Below are 23,989 nucleotides of genomic sequence, written 5' to 3' on the forward strand. Positions count from 1 at the left end.
CTACTTTATTTATGATTCTTCACTATGTTCTGATTTTGGCTTTTTGTTTTATTTTGATGGTACTGGGTGTAAGGTCTGCCCTGGGTCATGCAGGCCCTATGTAGACACCTCCCTACCTCTTGGCTGTTTCTGCCCAGTATCTGAAACTTAAGCCTTTCATTGAATTTTCTATGATGTTACCTTAATCACCATGGTCATAAGATGTTGCTGCATCAATTGGGTTAAATTTTATCCATAGGATTGTTTCTTTCCTGGTAATATTGAACAAGGAAATTAGAAGCCCACAGTAATTAGGCCACCCACATCATCTTCCCAGTCTTGATCCACAGTGTCTAGAAAATAATTGGTCTTCTCAAAGCCAATAGACAACACATACCTGGAAGGCAAGTGTGGTGTTCCTTTGTCAGAGTATGGTTATTATAGACACAGAAAGATGGTGGTAGTAATTTGTCTACTATATCTTTTAGAAATTAGTTATAAATAGTTTTAGACACTTTACTGCTTTAGCCATGTCCCCAGCCTTGATCTTATTTTTAAAGAAGAATATTCAAGACGTTTTAAATTGTGTATTGGAAATTTTAGCTTCTGTCTCTAACTCATAGTTGTGTCATTTTTTGGGGGGGGGGGGTCCGGTTGTGGGGCCTGAACTCTGGGCCTGGGCGCTGTCCCTCAGCTCTTCAGCTCAAGGCTAGCGCTCTACCACTTGAGCCACAGCACCACTTCCAGCTTTTTTCTTTTTGCTTATGTGGTGCTGAGGAATCGAACCCAGAGCCTCAGACATGCAAGGCAAGCGCTCTACCACTGAGCCAACTTCCCAGCCCAGTTGTGTCATTTTTGAAAAACAAACTTTAGAAGCTATCAAAAAATTATGTTTTAGTTTGATGAGATTTAGAGAAGTCAGTGTTTCTGTTGCTTTATCGGTTATCTGGAAAGCCAGAACATGAAAGCCAGTAATAATCACCATATTTCATCAATCTGTTATCAAATTCTAAACATATATCTTGAGTACCCAAGTAACTTGGACTATTCTAGGCATAGTATTTCTAGTCATGAGAAAGGTGCTAAGCCAAAGGCACAATGACATTATTGTACTGGTAGGACATTATTGTACCGGAAGGCACTTTGTTCTGTAGGAACAGTAACCCTAATACATTTGCGTGTTAAGTGTTCATATCTTTATCCTAGTGGATTTGCTCCTAGGGAACATATGCAATGAACTGGGATGAGCTTTTCCTGTGACATCTAGTGGGTAGAGCCCTGTCCTGCTGCTGCTAAATATCCTGTAAATGCACTTATACTGTAGTCTAAAATGTTGGCAATGCAAAGGTTTAGATACTTTGAACTATCCCAGTAATTGTACTTACTAGAATCTTACTATCTTTAGAAAACAATAGAATTAATGCTGGGATTTGATGTAAAGGGGAAAATTAATTCCTTTATAGCAGGGTGTTTTGGTTTGGTTTATGTGTGTCTTTTCTGGGAGTTGAACTCAGGGCTTGGTTATTGTCCCTTAGCTTTTGTGCTCAAAGCTCTACTTCTAGCTTTTTGGTGGGTAACTGGAGATGAGAGTCTCATGGACGTTTCTGCCTAGCATGGCTTCGAACTGCGATCCTCAGATCTCAGCCTCCTGAGTAGCTAGAATTACAGGCATGAGCCACCAGTGCCCAGCTGTTTTTTGTTTGTTTGTTTTCTATTTTTTATTTTTTGGCCATACTGGAATTCAAAGTCAGGACTTTACACTTGCCCAGCAAGATGTAAGCTACACCTCTTGTCTTTTTTTTTTTTTTGCTCTGGTTATTTTTAAAGTAAAGTTTCACTTTTTTCCTCCAGCCCACGATGACATGCATGTACCACCATATCCAGCTTTTTTATTGAAATGATGTGTTGTTAACTTTTTGCTTGAACTGGCCTAGAGCTTCAATTCTCCCAGTCTCAGATTCACATGTAGCTGGAATGACCAGCAAAAAGGACAAGCACATGCCATCGTGCCCGGGGCCTTTGAGAAGGGGTCTTGCAAGCTTGTAAAAGAGTCAAGCCACCCAATTCTGTACCCTTGCAGTCTTCACTTTCTGAATAGGTAGAATTATGGTCCTGAGCTGCTTGCCTCCAGTTTATATCAATTCTCTGCACAACATCCTTCAATTTTTTCTTTACCTACTTTGGATTTAGGTATAATTAAAAGATCATGAGCCTTTTATTTCTTAGAAAAGAATGCATTTCAAAAATATCACTATGGGAACCTAGTCATATAATCTCAACATTTGGAAGACTGAAGCAAGGGGATTGTTAGTTCAAGGCCAGTCTGGGTGACATAACAAGACTTCGAAAAATACATAAAATAAAATGATAATATTGTTAGCAAGTGAAATCTAAGGAGTTTTCCTTCATTTAATAGTAAAAGATTGTACTTAAAAGTGTGCTTTTCACAATTGTCTATGTTTGAACAAAAGCCAAATATATATTACAATGGCCATAATTTAGCAACTTAACATATATAATAGTTGTGAATGATTTCGTTATAACTACAATTAGTTAACTTTAGCAAATAAAATTATTGCAAGGCCTTTCATTTTGTGTTTTGAGTACTAAATACATTCTGAAGGTATTCAGGGTTTACTGAATGTTAAGAAATATACATGACTCTTGAAATTACTAGTGATTGAGTTATAATTTACAATTCAACAAGATGACAAAGTATTGATCCCTTCCCCTCCAGAGGTTAACATAGAGAAAAATTATATATATATATATATATATATATATATATATATATATATATATATACACATATGTATTTGCCTTTGTTTTGTATTTTTACTGTTATTGTAAAGGTGATGTACGGAGGGGCTACACTTACATGAGTCACACATAAAGAGTATATTTGTTTTTGAACAATGTCAACTCTTCCCTCTTTCACCCAGCTTGTCCCTCCTGTCCCCACCCATAAGTTGTATAGTTCCTTTTCAATATAGTGTCTAGTGAGCATCACTGCTGCATTTGTTTACCCTTTGCCCCACCATTTCTGTGCCCCCTCACCCTTCCAAAGACAGATAAATGCACAAATAAGACAAAAGAAAAAGAAAAAAAATAACAACAAAGGAAAAAAAAACTCCTGTTTCCATTTCCTGGAGTTCATTTTGATAAATGTATTTTATGATCATATGCTCATAACTACTGAACTGAACCTCTGATCCTTCTAAGAATATCCTCTTCTGGTCTCACTATGTGAATGTTTAGAGTCCTGTTTATTGTGTCCAAGCGTAATTTTTTTGTCTCTTACCATCCATTGTGTTTTTCACTTGTAGATTTATAGTCACATTCTAATGACTAGAAATGAGGGAAACCATGCAACCTATGTTTTCTTGGGTCTGTCTTACTTTGCTTAATGCAATTTTTTCCACATCTTTCCCTTATGAATGGTAAAATATCATTCTAGTAGATGAGTAGTGTATATATACCACATTTTCTTGATCCATTCATCCACTGAAGGGCATCTGGGCTGATTCTCTATCTTGGCTATGGTTAACAATGCTACAGTGAACATAGTTATGCTGGAAGCTTTAGTAGCCTTGTTAGTGTTCTTTTGGATAAATGTCCAGGAGTGGAATTGCTAGGTTATAGAGAAGCTCTATGTTTAGTCTTTTGAGGAACCTCCATACTGTTTTTCAAAGTGGTTAAACAAGTTTACATTCCCACCAGCAGTGTAATGGAGTTTACTTTGGCCACATTCCCGCCAGCATTTGTTATTGATCGCTTTCTTGATAATGGCTATTCTAACTGGGGTAAGTATCAATGTTTTGATTTACATTTCTTATGGCCAGAAATGTTGAACATTTCTTCATGTGTCTATTGGCCATTCTTGCTACTGCTTCTGAAAAAAATCTCTCTCTAGCCTGTTTATTAATTGGGTTTTTGTTTCTTTGAGGGGGCTTAATTTTTTGAACTCTAAGTATATTAGATATAAGGCCCTTGTCTGATGTGTAGCTGGTAAAAATCGATATACTTAGAGAGAAACAATATTGTACATTAATAACAAAATTGTTTATTTCCTAAGAAGAAAAATATGCACAGACTGGGTGCCTATGGCTCACGCCTGTAATCCTAGCTACTCAGGAAGCTGAGATCTAAGGATCGCAGCTCAAAGCCAGCCCAGGCAGGAAAGTCCATGAGACTCTTATCACCAATAAACCACTAGAAAACAAGTAGTGGCACTGTGGCTCAACGGTAGAGTGCTTGCCTTGAGCTGAAGAGCCCAGGGACACTGCCCAAGACCAGAGTTCAAGCCCCATGACCGAAAAAAGAAAAGAAAAATATGCTATCTTTTGGCTTAATAGTGATATTATTCTGTAATAGTTATTTTATAGATAAAGAATGCTTGTGATATATTTTGTCTTAGAAGAAATCTTTATTTAAGGTTTGTAACTTGCACATGCAGAATACTTTTAAAATTCTTTCCCTTTATATTTTAGACATCTGGCTTTAGACTATTAAAGTGATTTTTTTTCCTTTGTTCTTCACAAAAAGTGAAAAAGAAAAAAATAGCATGCTTGTTTCTTGTATAAGTGGCTTGATCAATCTAAGGATAAACTAGCATATTTTTTTTCCAGTTTGTGCCTTGGACTATCTTGTTCCTAAAGAAAATTGCTACATTCCAATTTGAACTAACTTGCCCTACTAAAGGGAACTTCATTTGGGCTTTTATTGCCATTGTCTTCTCACCAAAAATTAACCAAATTATATAAACATTTGAGAAAGATACATACTAGGTGATATAAATATTTTGGGGAGGGGGGACCTCAGACATAGGGCTTGAATCTGGGCTTGGGCGCTGTCCCTGAGCTCTTCAGCTCAAGACACCACTTCCACTAGGTGGAAAGTTGTTTTAAGCCATGCTCTGATGGCTCACACCTGTAATCCTAGCTATTCAGAAGGCTGAGATCTGAAGATCTCAGTCACAGTTCAAAGCCAGCCAAAGCAGGAAAGTCCATGAGACTCTTATCTCCAATTAACCATAATAAAGCTATGGCGCTATTGGTAAACGGTGGGTTTCAAAAAGTTAAATGATCATTCCTTGGAGGTGATCCTGCCAACCATTAACTTGCCAGTGGTTGTTTTTTCTTCTAATATAGGAAAACATCATGTAAAATCATCATGTAGTAAACACATTTGAATTTCTATAGTGGATTTAATATTTTGATCGTTAACTTTTTGAATAAAGGAAATGGTGTTTAGTGTCAATAAATTTACATGTGTTACATAGGACATTGGTCATTTTTCTAAAATCAAACAGTTCATGAATTACATCAAACCCAAGTTAGACTTGAAAGCAATGGGACTAGCTCAGCATGCATTTTGCTTAGCAACCAGCTTGTTGTCTACTGTTTTGCTACTGAATACACGTAGTCATGCCTCACATGTATATTTGTAGCCAGCTGGACCCATCTGGACAATTCTTCATTCACCTAATTTCCAGACTAGCCAGGCAAAGACATCAGTTTATTATATTTAGTCATAAGGAAATGTATTTGTAAACATTAAGTGATAGCACATTGATCTCAAAAGTCCCTGAACTATGAGAAATTGCCTCCTAATGCTGGAAGAAGTTCTTGGAATTCAGAACTCACTTTAATTCCTTTTTTACAAGTATATTATTTCAGAAACAGTTTCTATAATATCCTGGAAAAAAGTGAATTGTCAAAAATGATAGCTTAAATTCTAAGAATAACTGAAGGGTTATTTGGGATGAAAATTCAAGAAGTTTGATGGTTGTTTACCATGATCCTCACATGATTATTTTCTCTCTTAGAAAACAGCAGTTCTGTTGGCATGTGAAACTCCAGTTTCCTCAAAGTCAAGCTGAATACACAGAAAAAAGGCATGGTATTACTAGTCTGTTATGAACTGATAGGATTTTATTTTAAGAATCTGTTACTAAACAGTTAAGTGGGATATAGTAACAAAGCACTGAAAATAAATGAACTATAACTATGTATATCAACATGAATGCATTTTGCAAATAATGTTGAATGAGAAAAGCAAGTTAAAGAAGAATGCATAGTATTAGTCTTTGCAAGGGGGTGCGGGAGTAGAGTGGGGTCAAGTCCAGAAAATGGACTTTTTCATATTAGGACCATTTTCAAATATCAGTAAAAATTTTATTTTATTTTATTTTTTTTTTGGGGGGGGGGGTCCGGTTGTGGGGCCTGAACCCTGGGCCTGGGCACTGTCCCTCAGCTCTTCAGCTCAAGACTAGCGCTCTACCACTTGAGCCACAGTGCCTCTTCCGGCTTTTTTCTTTTTGCTTATATGGTGCTGAGGAATCAAACCCAGGGCCTCGAGCATGCAAGGCAAGCACTCTACCACTGAGCCACCTTCCCAGCCCTCAGTAAAAATTTTAATCATGCTATTTTATTACCTAGGCTAGGAAAGCTTGAAAAGATGATGTTTAGTACATTTAGCATATATCCACATTATACTAATGTCGTCTCTTTAATTGTCATTTAGTGAAGAACTTTTATTAGAAATTACATACCAGGCTAAAACAAAGAAATGATTTAATTTACAGATAGGAGTGTTTAGTCACTACTTTCATTGAATATGTTTAAATGGTTGTGTAAAGTTACTATTTCAAAAGTGTCTTAATTTTGTTTATATAGATTTATATATAAAATTAAAACCATGTACATAAATATGGAAAATTATAATTCATTCTTTCCAAGGAAATTGTCAACCTTCTAACTTGATCTTTTGATTTAGAATCAATCAGCTTGGTTTTATTTTCAGCTTGTTTTTTATTTCTGCAAGATTTAAATATATTTCACTTTGGCCCTTGTTTTTCATGTTGAAGAACAGATGTGTTTTAAAGAGGCTTCATGGTTTCATAATGATTTATAAGGAGTGTTTGAAAATATTTTTTAAGGCCTTGTTAAAGGGTGCCCAAGAATGGGATAGATCCTTAGTAGAGTGCTAGCCAATGAGCAAAAGCATCAGGTACCCAGTTCGAGTCCTAGTCTCAGATCAAAATATTAAAAAAGGGTACCAAAGATGTCTCTTGTACTTTTTTTCCTATACAGTTTTGCTTCAAAGAATGTATATTTTGCCGAGAGTAAAGTGAAATATCTTTGTTCACATTTTTAAGTAGGAAGCTACACATTTATTTATCGATTTATCATTTTTAGTAGCAATTTATAGATAATAATTTATCTGTTTTCTTTTTCTCTTTTGAAAGAGTACCAGATGATAAAACTATTAATGAAATTTTAAAATCTTACATCGATCCTGAAATGTCAGATCCTGTAATTCGTCAAAGGTATTTTTCAAAATGTTAACTGTATGACATGTTAAAAATGCTGACATGTCTTTAAGTTTGCATTTATTATGGAAAATTATAGCTGTTTTATTGTAAAGATACAGTACAGAGGGGTTAGAGTTATATGAGTAAAGTAATGAGTACATTTCCTATCGAGCATTGTTACCATTGTTACCTTTGTTTTTCCCCTACCATCCCTTCCCTCCGCACCTCCCTAACTCTACCTTGCGTTCCCCACCCCCCCCCAAGTTGTAAAGTTTGTTTTCAACAGTGTCTAATTATAGCTGTTTTAGAATGTGATATGTTGATATAGGTCAGTTTTAGTCCCATTTCCTTGATGTTTACTGAAGGTCATCAGTTAAAAACTGTAAAGTATGTACTGTGTTACAGAGATGCTTGAAAGGAGATAGTAACAAACATGCTAATTCATTTAATCCTCACAATAACTTGGTATGAAGTAAAATTACTGTTATTATACTCAGTTTACAGATGGGGAAACTGAGTCTTAAGGTATTAGGCAACCCCATATAACTAATAAGCAGAGAGGGTTTGGTAAGTCTGGCATTCCTAACTCTTAGCCTGAAAACTAAGCTGCATTTCAAGCTGAACCAAAAACTCTGAAAATTAAAACTTTCCAAGTAGCTGTTAAAGACAGGAAATTTCTGCTTCAGCCAAGTCTTCATAGACTGTAAGGTACACTTTGCCTCCTGTCCAGAAATACAACATGGACAAAAATGGTTAACATAGCATAGTGGAAAAATTCAGTCATGGATGTCTGAATTAGAATAAAATAACTGGTTCTATCCCTTATTAACTATGTGATCAGGAGAAATTATTTCCAACCCTTGAATTTTTCCATCAATGAAGAGAATGATGATACCTACTACATGATAACGTTGTTGTGAAGCATTAAAAAAAAAAACCACACATGAAGTTCCTAGTACAGGGCCTAGTGTATAGGAGGCAGGGTTCAATAAAAGTAAACTATTATTAGAGAGTGAGATTTTGATGTTCCTGGGAAGGAACTTGGCTGACTTTTATTTTTACCATATGCTCTTGCTTGGGATATCAATGCTTGGTTTAGTCCCAGAGTATTTTACTGTCTAAAAATAAAGTATATGAATAATTAGCTAAAACAAGTATAATTTAAATTTAAGATGTATAATTAAACAAAGAGAAGAAAAGTAACTTAAAATTTCCAAATCCTCAGTTAGAAAATACCTTTAACCTTTCTATGTTTAGCTGAATTTTAAATATTAATAGCTGTTCACAAATAATTAGTCTTTATAAACACTGTTCTGAAGTATTGCTAAAAATCTATTTTGTTTTTTCATTATGACATTGTCATTTCAGGTTAAAAGCTTACGTTCGTGCTCAGGTGGGGGTTCAAATTTTAATGAAGGCTGAACATATGCAGCAAAATTTACTAAGGTAAAATTGGTTTCCTTTTCATTTCTTTAAGTATAATTCTGTAATAAAATGAAGTAGCTTGATTGGCTAATTATTATACTAATTATCTGATTGTCAACCAAACTTCATCATAAAAATAACTATCAAATTAACATTCATTCTAAAATAATCATAATGAAAATTTCATTGAAAACCACCCTAGTGAGAATATTTTAAAATATAATTAGATACAGCTAAAATTTCCAAATCTCTACTTCAAGAAATAGTCTTATGTGAGTAAGTTCCAGTGTTTATTTGGAAATTAAAAAAGTATATAATTGCCTGACTGTTGTGTTGCATACATGTACAAAAAGTACTTCATTGATATGTAAAGACAGTAAGGTTCTAACAAATCATAAGAGCCAAGTGGGTTGTTTATCATTGGGTTTTGCTCCTTCACTAGTAACTCCTACAGATAACCTCTTGAGAGTCCCCACAGTCTACTTCGTATGTATTAGAATATTGACTTGAAAAACATTAATCTTTCAAAACCTGTGGTGTTTTTCATTGTTTAGTTAGCAAAACTACTAGATCTGATTCAAATTAGATCTAATTCATTATTTCTTTGATTTGATTTGCTAATATACAATACATATTTAAGAGTTCAAGCTGTAAAAGCAAAGCCCAATTTGAATCCAAGGTCTGGTGGTTTCTAATTATGTTTACTTGAATAAGTTATCTAGCCTCACTTCTTTCCTTATCTCTGAAATCCAGATATCATATAGCAAATGCATACTTTTATTACTGCTGGAATTATAACTAATATTACTGTTACGACAACTACTTCTACTGATAAATGTATCCAGTCAAAAGATCTGTACATAACCAGGTGCCCGTGGCTATTACTTGTGGAATCCTGGCTACTCAGGAAACTAAGATCTAGAGGATCATACTTAGTAAGAATCCAGGCAAAAAGGGGATGATTCCATCTCAAATGACCAGCAAAAAGCAAAGTACACCTCAAGTGGTAAAGCACCATCCACAGAAGCAAGTTGAGCAAACATGAGGCCCTGAGTTCAAATTTTGTTGCCAGCAAAAGAAAAAAAAAATTTCCATGTAATTATAACATTTTTATAGATAATGAGGGCTCTTGAACATCAAATGTTACTAGCATGTTTCAAATATTTTTTATTACTGACTAAGGTTCAGTGATGAAAATTCAAGTTATCAGTCATAGTCTTTTCCTAAACTGTGCTTGTCAACATGCAGCTCATGTTTTGGCTCTCCTTCTTCTCTTTTAGAAGGGCTTGCAAAGGAGACAAAGATAGGAAGTTTGCAAAGGCAGTTATCCAGAATTTAAACATCCATATTAACCAAAGCTGGTAGTTCTGAAACTGGAAATGAAAGTTGTATGGAATTGACAAGAAATACTGATATTAATGGTGATATTTATGTGAAGTGAGCTTATGTTATCACCAGTTCTATTGTAGAACTTAGGAAAGCCCTTATTCATGTTACTCGTTTTTTATCTCAAGACTTAGCACTAATTATAACCTAAAATACTAATAATAAGAGCTAAAAGTCTATTTGAAAATTTTTACTCTGATTTGTCTAAATAAAGCTACCATCTAATTTTCTCCAAAAAAAGTGATCTTTCAGATTTTATGGGAAAAAAATCTTAAAGTGAATTCCATATAATTTGCATTTAATCAAAATGATTTGTATCATTCCCTTGCAATTAGCCTCTGATAAAAGTAGTTCTTACTATCTCTTCCCTCTTACCAAATTTAGTTCCTTTTCTGTCATGCACCATATTTTATCTAATTATCTCATTTAAATGTTATTCATGTTTTATATGGTGCACATTTGATGAGTATACTGCTGTTTCAGTCTCAGAAATTACTAACAGCACACATCTGAGCGTTTTTTATAAAATGGGAAATAGTTTTTAGCTGTTTCATCTCATCTTCTCTAAGTCCATAAATCTAATATATACTCACTCAGTCTTCTGATCACCCGGTGACAGTCTGACCAATCATGTTAACACTTCTGCACCCTTGAGCATTTGCCAAATCCTTGTCTTGTCATGGTCTTCCAGTATGAAACTAATATCTAAATTACTCCAGAAGGGAAAAGAATAAAAGTGCCATTCATCTTGGTTCAGGAAATTCCTATTTTTAAGAGCCTTAAGGGTGCCGGGGATATTGGCTTAGTAGAGCAGTCATCCTGCCATGTTTGAAGTCCTGTGTTCCATCCTCAGCATAGGAGGGAAAGAAAAGCAGAGAGAAAAACTAAATGCTTTCTATGTGTTTATCTGATCTTCAAAAACTACAAGTAGTATTTATTTTAGTGGCTGGATAAATGAGATTTTAATTAATGAGCATTGATTTAAAACAGATTAATAGATTTTTAATAATTTCTTTTTTTATTTTAATTTTTATTTTTTGTGAACATACTGTACAGAGGGGTTACAATTACATGGGCAAGATAATGAGTACATTTCTTATCAAGCATTGGAGCCTCCTCCTTTGTTTACCCTTCACATCCCTTCCCAGCCTCCCCCTCCCCCACTCCCCCACCCAATCCTCCCCCCCCCCAGATTTTTAATAATTTCTATTTTGATCTGTTAGTATCTTGGCCACTGAAATCACCTTATTAACCTGCTCTGTTTACCAAATAATTAAATGCTACCAAATTTGGGAAAGACAATATATCATTTTGGTATAGATCCTAAGAACAGAAGGATATGGATTTTGGGTTTTTTTTTTCTTTTGGTGTTTATTTTGTTTCTTTGATTGGTTAGTTGTTTTATTTTGGTTTCTTTATTTTTGTTTGTTTTCATTTTATTTCCTTCCATAGACTAGGTATGTAGCTCAAGTTGTAGAGTGCAAGCCCAAGACTGAGTTCAATCCCCAATACTGTAAAACAATAAAGACAGCAAGAATAATAAAGAAAGGTTATATCCAATTTATCCTCTCTTAACTGAAAAGTTAAATTGAACTTTGTTTAATGAAGAAATGTGCCAGCTTACTGAACCAGTTAACTTGACTCTTGAGCAGAATAATCTTTTTTGAGAATTCAAGGAAATCAAAATATGTCTGATAAAAGGTAAATGTAGGACATTGAGTTTATAATATAGGATTGCTAGCACCCAGATAGCATTTATTTTAACTTAGAAGTGTGTGCTCTCCTTGAAGTGGCAAAGCAGATAAAAGTCTGAGTTTGTCAGAGCTGAGCAAAATGACCAGAACTCAGAAAGACATCAGTCAAATTAGTAATACTTGTTTTAAGAGTCTACGGGGCATGGCAGGGTGGGGTAGGGTGTTGAGGGGGAATAACCTAAACCAAAAGACAATGTCTCAAAGACCTGCACTGAAATGAAGGTCAGACAACCTACCTCCATATACACAACTTCTCTAATTAATTTTCCTTTAAGGTCCTTAACTTTCTCTAATTTTATAACCTTTCTCTTTTAGTGTAGAAAAGAGAACCCTTGTGGGCCTTGAATTATGAACCTTTTAATCCTGGAAGGGGAGGAAATGCTAGATAGTAAATGAGTAGTATTAACTATAAGGAATACTAGTAGACACTGTCTTGATACTAACCCCCTAATACAGGCTAACATGAAAAGTACTTTGACTTTGCATTATCCAGATTTACTTTTTAAAAAAAGTAAAAATGTGTTCTCTGGATTTACTAAATACATGAAAACACTAAACGAGAGGAAGGGAAAAACACTTAGAGCCCAGGCCAGGAATTTTGATTTAACATTTTCATGCTATTTAACTCTGAGTACTGATTGTTTGAAGGTAATAATGTCAAAAATTCCAGTTGCTAGATCTTTTCTCCTAAAGATGCACCTAAATTTGTTCTTACATTCATGATTATTAGTCAATCTCAAGACATACTTAGGCTAATTTCTAAAGAACCTCCCAGTTGTATGAGTGTTATGAATGAAATTAGAAAAAGTGTAGAGATAGATTTAATTCAATTTAATTTAATTTAATTCAAAGGGCATTGAAGCCTCAGTATTCGCTAAAATACATTCAGAATAAGGTGAACATTTCCATTTGGTTGTATATGTAATTACAGTTATATCTTTACAGTAAAATGTACTCAGTGAACATCAGAAAAACTTTTTTTTTGGTCAGTAGTAAGACTTGAACTAACTCCGGGCCTGGGTGCTGTCCCTCAGCTCCTTAGCCAAGGCTAGCACTCTGATCACTTGAGCCACAGTGCCACTTCTGGTTTGCTGATGGTTTATTGGAGATTAGAATCTCAGGGACTTTCCTGCCTGGACTAGCTTTGAACCACCATCCTCAGATCTCAGCCTCCTAAGTAGCTAGGATTATAGGCATGAGCCACCAGCGCCTAGCCTGAAGAACATTTTTATAGATTATAAAATGTTTGTCTCTAATTTGAGATAAATACATTAAATAGGATTTTTATTATTTCCTAAAAATTCCTTTGAAGGCTAAAATGTGCAGTTGCTTTGTGGCTGTTTCATTTTAAATACATCATACTATTTATAACATTCTTGATGTTACCAATTCCTATTGGTTTTGTTTTCCATTTCTGGATGGTTTGTGGCAAATGTCACTTGATAAGCTACAGCAAACTTAAATATTTCCTAGGGTTTTTAGTTCTGCCTTTCCTTTTTAGGTTGTGGTCATAGAGCATGCAGATCTACTTTAAGAAATTTGCTGATGATCTGTTTGGAAGTTTTCTTTCCAGAATACATAGTGCTTAAATTTGACTTTTTTTGAGGCATGGTCTTGCTCTCTAGGCAGATCCTCTGTCCCAGCCTCAATTTCTTTGTTCATTCAACAAGCACTCTAGGGAATATCCATGAACTTTCAGGTTCTTGTCTAGACATTGGGGCTACAGCAGTAAAGAAAAGCATTTCCGCCCTGGTGGAATGTATATCCCTGTGGCAGAGATTAGTCATTAAGGTGTTGCTATGAATAAAGCTACATTTACCCTTTGGCCACTGTTCATTACTACCTTTCTGTCTTCAGAAAGTAAACAAATGGCTTTGAACTTGGGTATTACAAGGCACTGTTCCAGGGCAGATGTTATGTTGGGTACTTAGTTGCTAACTAAAGGATTTTTTGAACTGCAGACTTTGTCTCTGTCCAAACCTTATTTTTTAAGCCTAGATTTTATTTTTATTTATTGATGGAATAATTTTCCAGAAACAAATTGAGACAAATTCTGTGAACCAACACTGCCATTATAGCATATGAGCAGTTACAGACTGTGTAACCAAAGGATATAACCATGTTCTAGTAATACTTTATTTTTACACAGACGATGGACTGAATTTTGCTTAGTGAATAGTTTGGCTTTAAAAAAAATTTTATTGATCACTGAACTTTAAATATACTTTGGCCAGACTTCATTTTTTGTTCATCTGGGTAGTAGTCATTGAGTCTTCCATGTGCCCACAGTATTAAACCTAGGGTTACATAGATTGTGCCTTTGGTAGTACTATACTAGATAAGTAATTAGGATAGAGTGCCCAAGGGCAGGGCATCAGCATCTTTACTGAACCTTGAAGATTTTTTTTTTAATTGAAGCATGAATCAGTTACTTCTCATTCTGCTTCCATATAAAACTAGAGGTATAGACTAAACTCAAACATTTTTCCTATGTAAAGCCACAGATAAGGCCCCACTAGACCTACTTATCCCCCTGCTTTCAGTAGCATCTACTTACTAGCAAGCAAAGACTGTCTTAGAGCAGAACTAACCTTCTGACTCACTTATTTGCTCAGATTCTAAGGCTCAGCTCTGCCTGCTAAGACACCAGCTCTCAGTCCTAGATAATTCTAATAGCCAGGTCTCCTGCCTGCCTCACATGCATACAAAATCACTTTTTGCTTTTTAGCTAGCCCAGAGTCCACTCACAACTATTTCTCTTACGATAAAGCTGAGTGTATACTCTCTCCTTAGAACAGTGCTTGTCAGATTTCAGTTATCTGGGATGCTTGCTGGAAATGTAGGTTTCCAGCCCACCCACAGATGCCCTTGGGTTATTATTGTTATTGTTTTGGGATTTTTTTTTTTTTTTTTTGCAATCTCTGAGCATACTGATCAGCTATTTTTAGTACTATACTTTCAAAAACATGAGCCAGGAAAGGTGAACTCCTTCATGACATTTTTGGAACTCATAACATGTCTAACATAGTTTCTGTTTAGTGGATATTTATTTACTTGAGTAATTAAATTTGTATGAAGAAATGTACCATTCTACCAGAAATGGGTACTTTAAATCACATTTTACATCCACAAAGATATTTGTCTCTACTATTTGTCTAATTGAAGTAGAAATGGGAAATTACGTGATCTTGTTTTAGCCTTAGAAAGAAATAATTGAAAATGTATATTTGAGGATTTCTGAATAGGTAGTTAGTAATAAATGTTACAAGTTAGGATTTTAAAACTTCTGATATTAGAAAGATGAGCTGCTTTAAAGCTAAGATTATTTTGACATAATGATACAGAATTAGGAATATATTAGAGAACACTGGAAATGTCTCAGCATTTCCAACATGTCCTAGAAATTATTTCTGCCATTATGGCAAATCTTAAAGTAGCGTGAATAGACCCAGAGTTCACTCTCTAGAAGGCTTTATTAAACTTCATCTTGTTTTTGTCTTGGAATTTGACTTTGTTAATGGGTATCAAATTGATAAATAGAAGAGGAAACAAATCTAAAAATCAATAGTAAGCACGTTTGACTCTAGCTCCATTATACTAAGAGGTGCATCCAGGAAATTTTTACTTAAAAATGTTTGCAATAATACTAATTACTGCCTGTAGTTAAAATGATTCAGTCCAGAAGAAATTTCAACATTTAAAGCCTTTGCCATACGTAATAAAATAAAATTTTTTATATGCACACTTTGTTGCAGAGATACAATGAACGTTTAATCTATACAAGATGTGCAATTATAAGAATGTTTTGGATAAAATTCTGTACAAAATTGGGATGGAAGTATTTCTGTTAAGAGGACTTGTTTGTAGTATAAAATGAATAATATTGATACCAAATTGCTATCTTGTTGAGATTCTGATGTAGATACTTAAGAATTATGTAACAGTTTCATTTTAAGTTATCAAAATTTACAGTCACTATAAATGTTCTTTATGTCTATTTTGAGCTTGTGAGTAAAAAGTCCAGTTGAAATTGTGGGTATCTTTTAAAAGCTATACAAAAGTATCATTGTTTTCCAGAGTTGCTTTATGTTATATGTGAGATATCCCCAAACATAGGCATGCAAAAATGTTTTCCAGGAGGGTAATATAAGTATCATTGATGACCTTACTACCGAGATACTGAGTACTATGTATACACTGTAATTATTTTATGTTGTATATTCATTATACATGTACTATAATTGCATGGAGAGACCCACCTATAGTGACCCACTCGCCTATAAGGACCCTCTCAATGGTAGACTCTAGAATATAGACCTGCCTGCATCCAAAGCAGGCAGATAAGTTCTTTTCACTATAGTACATGCTCCTTGGTGTCATAAGCGGCCATGAAGCATGTTCTTAGATTATATAAATCCCAACCACAGGTCTTTGGTTGTACTGATTTAGGGGATTATTAATTATTTTTCAGGTAGGATGAGCATTACTGAAATCAGTAGGCATTAACCTTTAACCATACTTAATATCTAGATTCTAGAACAAAAGGAATGAGATATTCAAGAACTAGAAAATGGTAGAGTCAACCTAAAGAATGTCCATCTATACACATTTTTAAAAAAAGAAAATATATAGACTAAGATACCAAACATTTTTATTATCTCCAGCAATGATGCTCCTCCTGGAAGGAATGGACTTTACATGTGACATTCTTCTTAATTTGCTTTTATCCTAAGAATTCTAAATGTAACTCTAGGGAAGCTGAAGCACAGCTCAGGCAGCTGCATAAATGTTTACATAATGTAAACAAAGAAGTCTTGATGGATTTAAACTTTGAGTGGCTATATGGAAGAATAAATCCAAGATGGAATGGTGGTCAGTTTCCTATCAATAATCTCATTTCAAATGTGTCCTATTTTGATTATTGTTTGGGGGACTGAAATACCAAGTGAGAGTTTTCTCTAAAATTTTGAGGAATACTTTAACTCTCAACTTAGTGTTAATCTACTAAATTTATCCATTCTAGTTACATCACAGACTATTCTGTATCCACATTCTATTCTCAATAGATATTTAATCATAGCCAAACAGAAGCAGCCTCTACTCTTAACCAGATACCTTACTGTAGTTTATGATTATAAACAGCCAAGCAGCTCTGAATTCTGTGTATATTGCCATCTGCACTCTCGGCTCAGTACTATAGACTCTTGTATATTCTCTCTACATTCCACATACTTTTTTTCTAGAAAGCCTTTTGTCTTTTGCCTCTGATAAATACCTTATATTTCATGCTGGTCCTTGTGGTATCAGAACAGTGTCTGGAATGTTTGTTCAGTGAGCAAGGAATGTATAAGCAAATAGCCAAATATAGGAACTCAGCAACAGGTCTGCCCCTTTATATAGTCCCAACTTGGGTTTTTTTGAGTTACTGTGAGTAATACTTTTTACAGTCCTATTGTGCTCACCAGAAAGATCAAAAGAATGTAAGAGATTCCTGACAACCCTAAAATAACATCATTCTATGATATAGTTAATTCAAGACCCTTAAACAAAAGTTTCTTGGAAAAGATGAATTGTATTTTACAAAGTGATACATCCTTGTAAGAATAGAGTATGTTGGAATTCGTACTGCTCAGGCTGTAGCATTCAATTTAGTTCCATAGGAATAAAGGGTTGGTTCACAAGAATACCTAATTAAAATTTCCTATATTACTAAGAAAAAAGTGCATGAGAGAAAAACCATTAATTACTATATTGAACAGTAAAAACAATTTGCCAGGAGGATAATGTTAAATGTTCTCACCAACAGAAATATAATGTGATAGATAAATAAACTTGATTATGATATCATTTTATACATTGTATACATAATGGTCACTATCAAATCGCATATCTGAAATATAATTGTAATTTCAGTATTTTCTAAATATAGATTGTCAACTATATCTCAATAAAATGAGGATAGAAAAGCAGGAATGACCAATTAAAGATTCTTGTTGGTAGCTAGGATTAAGCAGATTGAGTGCAAACATACAAAAAGTATGTTCAGCCTGACAGAACCTTTGGATGTGGTTTTAGAATAAGGGAAAATGTTTTACTGCCTGTCTATGTAGCTTTGGATTTCTGTACTGACACTTTCTACACTGAGATGCAGTACTTGTTTGTTTTTCTGGCACTCAAATGGTGAAATTTACTTCTGCAAACTGTTACTTAGTACACTACCTGTACGTAGTAGATACTGAGTAAATTTGAGAAATTAATTGAAGGATAAATACCAGGCACTATATTTAACACTTTAACATGCATGGATTCCAATAAAGCAAGTAATATATACACATATACATATATATGTATGTATATATATCCTACAAGATTGGAACTGTACACAAACCAAGTTACAGGTATGTGACCAAGAGTTGTTTGTTTACAAAAGTGCATACTTTTTCTACTAACTAGTTTCATCATGGTTCATAAATGTTAATTCCTGACAAGTATGTCATTCCCCTGCTATGGGTACTTTTGGACTATAAAATCTCATTGCTACTAGTTTAGCAGTTTACACTTTGAAAACCATAAAGCCATGAGTAGATACTTTTCCTACCATTATGCCAAAGAGGAAACCTTGAATCCCTTTAGGAAGTCATGTCTCTAATGGTAAGACTGAAATCCAAGCTTCTGGATAACAAGGAAATTACCTATGAGAATCAGAAAAGCCCCTTGTAAAAAATATGTTTTTTAATGTATAAGTGCTCATTTTATTATATCTCCATAGTAGTCAAGGGTAGCTTATAGTGCAGTTCTGAGCTAGTTAGTGAACTTTGTCAGTTGAGGTATATGTCTGTACTACACAATTCATGGCCTAACTCCATGTTTAGTATGTATGATCTGTGTAAGAAAAATGAACTTTGATCAGATGGTTCTAATGGTTTTGGACCTTTTTAACTTTAAGAATACTTAAGAATTAGTGGACTTAATGTGTTTTGAGATTACCTGTTTTTTGACATTACCTGTTATTCTAAGTATTAACCACAATCTGCTTTCCTTTTCACTTGGATTTTCAAAGTTAGTTTTATTGAGGTGTATAGTATTTTACTTTTGTGTTACATTAAAGGAATTTGGTAAAGATGAATCTAAAATGTTTGGTTTAAAATTCATTCCACAGTCTTGCTGAATACCATTATGCCAGACTGAACCATACTTTAAAAACCTAAATTTAGGTATCAGATAGCAATAAACTGATTTATACTGTATCATGGGCTATTTAAAAAATAATAATAATAAAAATAATAACAAAGGTTCACCTTTGTCCTTTTGGAACCAGTTAATTGTACTTTTTAACCTAGAAACCTAAATTGATAAACTATACTTGAATATAAGTTAAGTGCTACCTTTGACAGCTACATATCAAAAACTGTAAAATGTTAGAGCTGGGGAAACTTGGTGATTACTTCATTTGGCAACTTAGTTTTGTGGTGAAAAAATACTGTGGCCTTGAGATTTTTATTATTATTATTAGTTTTTAGGAAAATTCAAACTTAATCCTAGTATAATCTAGGGGGCAAAGGAATAATGATCCAAGGAGTGTCACTGAAAATAAAATAGTTTGACTCTCAGACGCTTTCTAAATCTGTATTTTCTTTGAATTATGAAAAGAAAAAGAAGATATTCTAATTTGCTAATAAAATTAGAAATCCAGAGAAAGAAGTTCAGCAACTTAGCAGGTTTCTTTGAAAGTAACAGCCAAAATTAAAAGGATACCCTTGAGTATCAGGACAACTTTATTTATATAATGTCAGTCACTAACACCTGTTTAGCCTACTTAGCCATGCTGCCCTCATAATCCCCTGTGAAGCTGCCTAGAGCAGGGTCACCAGTGAGCCCTATGAGGACAAGTGAAATAACAAGAGGAAAGGGCTGACAGGTCCCTGAGGGTAAGACAAAAGACAAATGTTGGTATCTTAATTCTTCCAAACATAAGTGGTTTGTCTTATGGCAGCAGGGTCATTCAGTTGATAGAAATTCCAGAGTTGGTGAGAATTTCAAAAAGATAAAGCTATCCCTGAGGATCCAGTAACTTAATGGCTTGCAAAGAAGCTAAAGTCTTGACATTGTAGGCAGTCTAAAACCTTAAAACTTGCCTCGGGATTATGGGAGCAGAAACATTCCAAATACTTGTAGACTCTTGAAAATAAATGTTAGTAAAATAACTGAAGGTTGTACTGAAATTTTTATGGCTATACTTATATTCAAAATATGTATAAAGATGAAGATATGCTTACATAATAAACGTCATTCTTTGTTACCAACAAAATCCAGTGACTTGCCCTAAAGTTTGTAATATTATTTTAAATGAACACAAATGAAGTTATTTAGCAGCTTCTATAATTCATTGCTGACCCCTCGCTATAACTCTGAAGTGGTGCTATGAACACTGGGAACTAGAGTCATAGTGAGTGACAAAACCAGAACTTTAATGCAGGACTTTAACCACTAAATATTACTGCTACCTTTAAATAAGTCTGAGTCCTTTGTGTGCTGATAGCCTTTCTGGATGAGAGGTTTCCATAATGTCCTTTCAAATCACTGGCAGCTATTAATAGTATACTAAGAGTAACCAGCAATAGTAGAAGAATCTGAGAAATTCAGAATTTTCAGCTGAAAAAAAAATAACTCAGAACTCTTCCATCAACAAGTGAGGGAGCTATGGCTTATAAGTTAACTAACTTAAATTCAGCACTGGCTAGGCTACAATGGGTCACACTTGACTCCTTCCTACTTAGGAGAATAAGACTTAGAGAATCTCGGTCCAAAACCAATTGAGGCATTAAAGTCCATGAAACTACTTCTCAAATTAACCACGAAATGCCAGACTGGAGGCATGACCTAAAGTGTAGAGCATCAGCTTTGAGAAATAAAACAGCATGAGCTCCTGATTTCAAGCCCGGAACTGGTCTATTTTTTCAGTTATCCATGATAAGAGTTTGCAACAATTTAGGGTAAGCACTAAAACCCAATGGTTCTGACAAAACCCACTCATCATCCCAATTTTTCATTGTACTTGAGTAAAACGTTTTTAAAATCATTGACAAGCCTCTGAAACCTTTGCATCCTAAGTGTTTTATGTATGCCTACTTGGTACATAAAATATAAAACAGGACCTAATTTTATAAATACTAAGTATAGTGCTTACAGTTTTAAGATTGAAAGCATGCAACTTGTTACATGCTAGTAGTTTTTATGTTATCTTTGAACATTTATAAGGACATATTTTACACTGTAAAAACATTAATATTAGATTCTGATTCCCATGTGGCTTTTGAAGAACTCTTCTTGTTTTTTACAAAAATAAACTACCTAAAACATTGATATATATTGAAATGAGTAGATAACACTGGGCACCTGTAATCCTAGCTCATGCCTGTAATCCTAGCTAATCAGGAGGCTGAGATCTGAGGCTTACAGTTTCAAGCCAGCCTGAGCAGGAAAGTCTTATCTCCAATAAACTAAGAAAAAGCTGGAAGTGGTGCTATGGCTCAAGTGGTAGAGCAATAGCTTTGAGCACACCAGAGTTCAAGCCCCAGGAATTGCAAAAATAAAACAAAAACAAAAAACAAACCTTGATTCAGTTGAAGTGTGCAGAAGATAAGTTATTGCAAATGTTTTCAGGATAATGCTTGAAAAGCTCCTGTTTGAGAATTGAAATTTTACTTTCTCCTAAGAAGAATGTAATTATTTAAATTTTTAATTTACTCTGTAATTTTATACTTAGGTATCTAATGTAATCCTTATGTAATTATGGTGGGTTTTTTTAATACTTCTTATTTCAAAAGAAAATAATGTTTTAAAGATGTGAAGCATATAATTCTTGCATGCTGGAACCACTTTTAAAATATCTTAAGCACATCTGTATTATGTTACCCAAGGAAAAGCATGATATATGCATTCTATGGTCTCTGGGAAAAGCTGAATTAGAAAAACTGAATTATTTTTCAATTCAACTTTCTCTTCAACATAATTCTATAATTCTAAAATTAATATTTAAATTTTGGGTGGAATGAATAGTCTGAAATAAACACCAAATTTTGGGGGTTGAGGAGGTTGTTTTGTTTTTGCTGGTCATGGGGCTTGAACTCTGGGCCTGGGTACTGTCCCTCAGTTAATCAGGTCAAGGCTAGCACTCTACCACTTGAGCCACAGCGCCACTTCCAGTTTTCTGGTGGTTTATTGGAGATAAAAGTCTCATGGACTTTTCCTGCTCGGGCTCACTCAGAACTGTAATCCTCAGATCTCAGCCTCCTTAGTAGCTAGGATTACAGGCATGAGCCACTGGCAAATTTTGTACACTTATAGTCTAGTATGCTTTCTTTAGCAAGAAAGAAAAGGGTAGAGTTTCAGTTGTCATCTAAATCTCCCATGGAAGAATATTTTTATATGAGTATGATCTGTCATTGATAGCAACAGACACTGGAGAACTTCAGCACCACAAAGTGAAGATGTTCTCAACTTTTATCTTCTCTGACATGATATTCACAAGTCAACATATTTCCATATGCCACTACTAGTGAGCCAACTGAAATTCTGTCCTTTTCTCTTTCACCCCAGAACGCAAGAAGAGAATAAGGAAATGCATTCTTAGTTTAACTCAAACTTTTTTAACTATCAATTTAAGGACTTTACACCTTAACAAATACTTGTTAATTTAATAGCCAGTTAAAACAACTATCATGTGATAGTTGTTTTTCTTCTAAGGTTTAAAGTCAATATATTTGAAAAATGTTGATTTTTCCCTGTTATTGTTCTAAGAAAAATTCAGGACTTGTTAAACATGGACATATTGAATAAGTCTTATTCCTTAATATAGTGACTTACTTTAGCACTTACCTGTTATCCAAAAGTTTGGTATACTTTTTTTCACACTTTTCTTTTTCTCCTGTGGTGTGAGTGTGGCAGGGAGTGGGGATCCTGGGCTTGAACTCAAGGCCTGAGCGCTATTCCTGAGCTTTATTGCTCAAGGCTAGTACTCTAACCATTAAGCCTCAGCTCTACTTCTGGAGTTTTGCTGCTAATTGGAGAGAAGAGTCTCATGACTTTCTTGCCCAGGTTGGCTTTGAACCATGAACTCAGACCTCTGGAGTAGCTAGTATTACAGATGTGATCATTTTCCTCTTTTTCATTAGTATATATTAATTGTACAAAGGGGTTTCATTTATCTTCCTTTTTAAAATTCTTTTTTTCTCTTTTTTTTCTTTTTTATTCTGAAAGCAGTTTTAGTTGGTTGTATTTTCTTTAGAACCTACAAACTACCAGCTCTTTAACCTGATTTTCTTAGGGGGCACTAAATTTACATTATAAGGAAGTAACTACTGAATTAGTCATCTTTTAAATTTTGTAATATAAGACATTATGAGTAATTTGAATGCTAAAGGCGTTTTTGTTTTTTATTAACAAGATATTATGAACTGGATCCTCATAAAAGTCTTCTAGACAACTTGAGAAACAAAGTGATTATTGAATATCCAACATTACACATAGTACTAAAAGGATTTAGTGATGACATGAAAATTCTTTCCGAAGGTAAGTATAAAGTTGTTCCTACAATGCTTAGACTAAAACCTAAAGCAATTGCATGACTACCCTTCTAGTATATTTGCAACTTTTTAAAAATTTACCTGATAGCTATTGTTACTACTTCTGTCCTGTTTGGAAATGTATAAGCTTGTAATACTGGTTTTAAATGAATATAACAAATGAACAACTATAAAAGGACATTTTTATCTTATTAGAGTTTTCTGTAATTAGAAAATTTTACTCCCCAGTTATAAGTATTGAGATTTATAAAAATGAGGGGTTACAAAGTTTAGTATTCTATTCTATAGCAAGGGATAACATTATATATAAATTTAGGCTGCATTTCGCTGTGTTTGTGCCATTGTATTTACCCTTTATCTCCCTTCTCAAGCACATTGGCTTTATTTCCTTTGAAGTTTCTTTGACCACATAGGGAAGTATTAGAATTGGAAAAGGTACACATAAACTTTTATTGCATAAAATTAGTTTTCCATATTTTCAGTGACTTACTAAATTAAGTATGTGTCAACACAAGATTCTAGAAGATATACTAAAATTCAGTAAT

The 23,989-nt window shown here is 34.3% G+C and overlaps 1 protein-coding gene across 1 annotated transcript in view; it reads left to right on the forward strand.

Moving 5' to 3' along the window:
* Znhit6 (zinc finger HIT-type containing 6) overlaps positions 1–23,989 on the forward strand; it is a 47,748-nt gene that overhangs the window by 19,157 nt on the left and 4,602 nt on the right. Inside the window, exons 6-9 of the mRNA XM_042685249.1 lie at positions 5,807–5,875; positions 7,229–7,309; positions 8,663–8,740; positions 23,306–23,430. Coding sequence (XP_042541183.1) covers positions 5,807–5,875; positions 7,229–7,309; positions 8,663–8,740; positions 23,306–23,430 — 353 coding nt within the window. The remainder of the gene's footprint in view (positions 1–5,806; positions 5,876–7,228; positions 7,310–8,662; positions 8,741–23,305; positions 23,431–23,989) is intronic.

This window comes from Dipodomys spectabilis, unplaced genomic scaffold, assembly GCF_019054845.1.
Source record: "Dipodomys spectabilis isolate Male_0828 unplaced genomic scaffold, ASM1905484v1 ptg000002l, whole genome shotgun sequence".
Lineage (NCBI taxonomy): Eukaryota > Metazoa > Chordata > Mammalia > Rodentia > Heteromyidae > Dipodomys > Dipodomys spectabilis.